The sequence below is a fragment of the Dipteris shenzhenensis genome, chromosome 14 (genome assembly GCF_047967505.1).
Source record: "Dipteris shenzhenensis isolate YYH24624 ecotype China chromosome 14, Dip_SZ_1.0, whole genome shotgun sequence".
Lineage (NCBI taxonomy): Eukaryota > Viridiplantae > Streptophyta > Polypodiopsida > Gleicheniales > Dipteridaceae > Dipteris > Dipteris shenzhenensis.
This window is the reverse complement of record NC_141609.1, coordinates 42,877,666-42,883,649: the sequence shown is the minus strand read 5'-3', so window position 1 is coordinate 42,883,649 and position 5,984 is coordinate 42,877,666. Positions and strand designations below refer to the sequence as shown.

Here is a 5,984-nt window from a genome sequence, read left to right as displayed (position 1 = left end):
ATTAGACAACTAGCTAGCCAATGCTTTCACATTAAAATATTCGGCAAATACAACACAAATTGGGAGCAAGAGTGCTCCTGCTCAAGAACAAGGACGCAGATTGGCCCCAAACCTTTGGTGCCCCTTTCAGTATTTCTTTATTAATTGGTGAGCCTTGCCAAAGAGATACACAGTGGATTCAAAACCACTTGCATTCAATGCACTCAAACTCCCCGTAGGCATCTATGATAGTGTACCTTTGTGAGTGAGATCTAAGAGTGTCTAGTCATTCTGCTGCGTGGCTTGTAATAACTTTTATCATAACATACATACATCAACATTTGAAACGGGCCTCAAGGCCAACAAGAGGGCGGTATTAGACAACTAGCTAGCCAATGCTTTCACATTAAAATATTCAGCAAATACAACACAAATTGGGAGCAAGAGTGCTCCTGCTCAAGAACAAGGACGCAGATTGGCCCCAAACCTTTGGTGCCCCTTTCAGTATTTCTTTATTAATTGGTGAGCCTTGCCAAAGAGATACACAGTGGATTCAAAACCACTTGCATTCAATGCACTCAAACTCCCTGTAGGCATCTATGCCTCAAGCACTCCCATGTTGGGCTCTATTCACATCATGCTTCTAACAGGCATCCAAAGCTGTCCCCAGAGCTAGCAAGAAGTCTAGCAACTGTTACTAGCAATCCCGAGCGGGATCACACAACTCCCTTGCCAATCTTAAGTGTCCTCTAGACCACTGATGTGTCCAAAGAACTGAAAAACAGCTTACATGACCAGCCTGCAATCTCGAGAGTCAGCATCTCTCACTGAAGGTATCACCCATGCATCTTCCTGCCTGCAATGGCTCTCCATTTTGGCTCACAACCACGAGCAATTCCTAAGAGAAGGAACTGGGCATTCTTATCCAGCCTAAGAGAAGAAAGAGTGGGCTCATCCACGAGCCCAAGCACACGTGAAACGAGCTGTCACTTGAACACAGACACAAAAGCTGCTGTCCTGTACAATAATTCCCCAAAACTGACCGTACACTTAAAGTAGCAACCCGTGCATAGCCCGTACAACTGTCCGTACGTGATACCACAGCTCGTGCTCAGGCCGTACTCAGCCAGCTCGTACCACTCCGTACGTACGGTAGCCGTACCAACTCCCAGCACAGTCCCTACACTCAGCCATAAGCCCACATGCTCAGTCCCATACGCCGTACTGCCCATACATAGTCCCATACACAAGCTTACTCACCGTCCATACACACAGCCAGCAGACCAGCTTGCCTCCACCCTCACCTGATGACCAGCAGCCTGAGCCTTAGTTCCCATATGTAATGCCTCTGCTCAGGCCAAGAGCTCACGCCATCCGCTGTTATGCCCGTCGACCAGCCCAGGTGCTTCTTTTCCTTCCCCCATCCACGTCCACGCTACCAGATCCAAGACCTTCCCTTGGCAACCTTGCCAAATTGATCCAAGGCATCAAGATGCCATGTGGCAGATTCCTCCCCTTTTCATTTGCCCCCAGTACCAGCACTTTTTAAAGCCAAAGCAATGGCCAACTTAAGCCTAAGGGTTATTTGCCCCCTCTTTGGGGCCAAACCCCAAATTCACCCCAAACGCACAATTCCCTGGGGGGAAACTTGCACATCCACACGCCATGGCCCTGACCCTTAGTTTTGCAAGGTCCTGCCCACATGTAAGTTTAGACTCACACCCTTGTGACAACATCCATTTATACAAAGGTCCTTGTATTTCCTTTCTGTCAGCACTCTAGAGATGAAGGGCAGACTCCACCGTGACAAAGGCTGGCACTATAAGGAGAAGACTAATAAAAAAGTAGTCCACATTCTATTCATCCAAGCTGCAACTGCTTGTGAAGATGAGCATTCATTCTGGTCTCTCCCATAACGATCATTTCTAAGCAAAAAAAGCTTCGAAACGATAGCTGATGTGTGTTGCCACCACTAAAAATAGAAACAGCACGCCACAATTATCTATTCGTATTTGTGACTTATCTAATCATGCTTTAGTCGCAATATCTCGCTGTCTATTTGCAGATCTGAGAGTGAAGTTTGGTACATGCTTGTGTGCATACTTGATCCAAAACAATGTGTGATCCTGTGGACTAATATATTTTCATGCACATAGTGTTTTGCGCTTGGCCTAGAAGCAAGTCTCATTCACTGTAAATCCCTACCACTTGCGTGGCTGCTGCAAAATTATGTCCGCAAGGTACGCACACCCAAGATAAACAAGTGTGAGCATTTATCTTACACAACACCTGATCCATGCAGGGCACTTTATCTTGCTGCCACTGATACAATTTGCATCTATTATTATCACATTAAATCACATGAATGTATTTTAAGCTCGCTTTTGCTGAATATTTCCTAAGGACAAGATGGCTTCCAAAGAACACAAATCTAAGGTTGTGCATGATTCAGGAATCACATATCAAGGGTGAGTATCAGAGAGCAAAGTCTACTAGCCAGTTTCTAAATACCAATACATTGCTTTGATTCTTTTAGCTCAACACAAAGTACCCATCTGCGTGGTTCAAGCAAATTTTTGTCAATCTTAGAACATGACCCTTCTTTCACAATAAATCCGTGCACTCTTTGATAAAGTTAGTATAGGTGCTCTCAGGCTGCTTACTAGCACCATTGTCCTCTAAAGCTTGCATCACTACATCCCACCTGTATGTTGAAAAGATATTTGCAAGTAGAACATAAGAAGTAGCATTCTGTGGATCCAATTCAAAGCATTGATTTGCCGCCTGTAACCCCTGAGCCAGATCTCCATGGACTCGGCAAGCACCCAGCAAACATGACCATGCTACAGGAACTTTATCAAATGGCATGATGCTGATCAAGGTCTCCACCTCATCCAGGTGGCCTGCACGACCAAGAAGATCAATCATGCATAGAAAATGATCGCCTGTTTGGGTTATTCCATAGTCTCTATTCATGGAACCAAAAAGAATCCTTCCCTCATCGACCCATCCTGTATAACTACATGCAGTGAGAACAGAGATGAAAGTGATTCCATCGGGCTTAAAGCCCTCCAGCTGCATCTGATTAAAAAAATCCACTACCTCTTTGCTATGCCCATTCTGAGCAAATGAGGTGATGATGGCATTCCAAGAGACAATATCCTTCTGAGATATTGTAGCAAAAATGCTCCTTGCATCAACAGGACTGCCACATTTACCATACATATTGATCAGAGCATTCCCCAGCATAAAATCCTGCTGACATCCAATCTTGACAACAGCAGCATGGATATCCTTTCCATCTCTGAGAGCTGCCAGGCTGGCGCATGCATCAAGAGCACAGACAAATGCAGTCTCGTCTGGCCGCATACCTGCATGGCATTTTTTACGGAAAAGATCTAAAGCAGTCCTCCCATGTCCATTCAAGGAAGAAACTGTGATCATGGCAGTCCAAGCAACAGCATCCGGACAGGACATACCATCAAATACACACATTGCATCAACTACATTGCCACATTTTCCATACATATTGATAAGAGCAGTTCCAACCATCACATCTCGCTCATATCCAACATCTGTGATTGCAGAATGGATTGCTCGTCCCTCAAGAAGTGCTGCTGGACTTGCACATGCTTCAAGGGCGCAGATAAAGGTGGTCAAGCCTGGCGCAATGCCTTGATGCTGCATTTTATAAAAAAGATTCAAGGCCTCCTTGCTATAGCCATTTTGGCCAAATGCTCCAATCATAGCATTCCAAGAAGCGACGTCATGTGTATGCATTCTATCGAACGCACACCATGCCTCATGCAAACTGCCACACTTGCCATACATATTGACAAGGGCAGTCCCTATCATAACATCTTGCTCATATCCTATATCAACGATGACAGCATGGATACTTTTCCCTTTATAAAGGGCTGTTAACTTGGTGCATGCATCAAGTGTGCACACGAAGGTAATCTTATCTGGCGTAAAACCTTCAACCTGAATCTGATAAAAAAGATTCAGAGACTCTTCGACATATCCATTTTGGGCAAAGACTGCAACGATGCAATTCCAGGAAATAACATCCCGACAAGACATTCTATTAAAAACGCTCCTTGCACCATGGACACTCCCGCACTTACCATACATGTTGATGAGGGCATTTGCGACCATCACGTCCTGCTCATGGCCACTGTCCACAATGGCAGCATGGATTTTCTGCCCTTTCACAAGGGCAAACAGGCTAGCACATGCACTAAGAGCACAGATAAAGGTTATCCTGTTTGGCTTGAAACCATCAAGCTGCATCTGATAAAAGAGATCCAAAGCCTCCTTATCCTGGCCGTTCTGGGAAAATGCCACGATCATCGCATTCCAGGAAACTACATCGTGGTGAGGCATTCTGTTGAACACGCTGCGTGCATCATCTAACCTCCCATTCTGGCCATATGCGTTGATGAGGGAATTCCATGAGTACAAATCGGGGTTAGGTATTTGATCAAAAATGGCCTGTGCGTCGTCCAAAATCCCATTTTGGACATATGCTTTCATTAGTATATTCCAAGAGTACAAATTGGGTCTATGTAGTCTGTCGAAGACGGCTCTAGCATCGTCCAAGCTCCCACACTTCCCATACATTTCAACAAGGCAGTTTCCTAGAAACGTGTCTAGATCATACCCATATTGGCTGATGTGAGCATGCACGCGTCTGGCATCATCCAGGGCCTTGGCCGTCCCAAAACGTCTTACAAGAGAGGCCAACGTAGCAAAGCTCACGGGTCCATCCGTCAGCTGATCCAAGCCGAGGCCCCCATTGCACTCTTGAGCTGTGCCATAATGGGCAGATATGGGCGGCTTCCATCTTGGAGTTTCGAGGGTGCAGAGCACCTCTCCAGATGGGGGTAACAATCCGAGCAGTCTGCGTTGAAGAGACCGGGCGTGCGCAATTCTCATGCCCCAATCGATCCAGCATGTCTCCTCGCAAGCAATGCTTCTGCCAGCACAATGCAGCACACACAGAGTGTTTCCATCGTCATTGAATCATTTAGTGGAGGAAAATGGCATCCTAATGTCCCACTTTCTTTTCCTGCTAAAAGCTTCAACTTTCAACAAATCTTTCCAAAATTTGACAACAAATGTAATAACTTATTCTTTCAGCAACTTGTTGTCAAGGAACAAGACATTGCACCATGATGTCTACTCGCAATGCTACCCCCCTTGCGTTTTGCTCTTCTTCCCTCTGCTTAACTGCTCATCAATGCTACTAGTCTCTCACTTTGCTCTTCCTATGCCCTCTTGGCTGCTCACAAATGCTGCGTTTGCTCTTCTCCCCTCTGCTTAACTGCTCATCGATGCTACTAGTCTCTCACTTTGCTCTTCCTATGCCCTCTTGGCTGCTCACAAATGCTTTCTGTCACGCCTTGTACTCGTCATCCTCCTCTAAGTAGCATGCGCATGTCCCTCCTTGCTTCCCTCTCACATCACTATTCCTTCACCTTCTTGGTTGCTCACAAATGCTTACCGTCCCTCTCAGTTTGCTAGTTTGCTCTCCTGCATCCTCCCTCGCTCCAGTTTGCTAGTTTGCTTTCCTCCCTACTCTTAGCTTCCCACAATGCCACCTCACTCTGATATCACTCTTCTTTCTATGCTCTTGACTGCTCAAAAAATTCTCTCTTCATGTCTTCTCTCGGTTACCTCACATCCCCCTCTCATCCATTGTTTCTTTTTAACCTGCCCTTTGGTAGCCTTAGCAAAGTTTCAAATTGGGCAAAGAAGAAATTAGGTATTTGAAAAAATTGTGGAAGTGCATTTTTCCTATTGGACAATATGTTGATACTTGGCTTCTCTTCATTGGCTCCAGTATGGACTTGAATGGAGACTTTAAAGTGGTTGAGTGTCTCTCTCTCTCTCTCTCTCTCTCTCTCTCTATCTCTCTCTCTCTCTCTCTCTCTCTCTCTCTCTCTCTCTCTCTCTTTTCTTACATATCACAACGGAGGGTTTTATTGACTCACCAGGATACA

The 5,984-nt window shown here is 45.5% G+C and overlaps 1 protein-coding gene across 1 annotated transcript; it reads right to left on the bottom strand.

Moving 5' to 3' along the window:
* Positions 1-2,172: 2,172 nt before the first annotated feature.
* Positions 2,173-5,390, bottom strand: LOC147894665 (pentatricopeptide repeat-containing protein At1g03540-like). Its single transcript, XM_087384940.1, has 2 exons — positions 5,153-5,390; positions 2,173-4,957 (listed from the first exon to the last, which is right to left on the bottom strand). The coding sequence occupies exon 2, from the start codon at positions 4,915-4,917 to the stop codon at positions 2,584-2,586; it is 2,334 nt and encodes a 777-aa protein (XP_087241066.1). The 5' UTR covers positions 4,918-4,957; positions 5,153-5,390; the 3' UTR covers positions 2,173-2,583.
* Between the last annotated feature and the right edge of the window lie 594 nt (positions 5,391-5,984).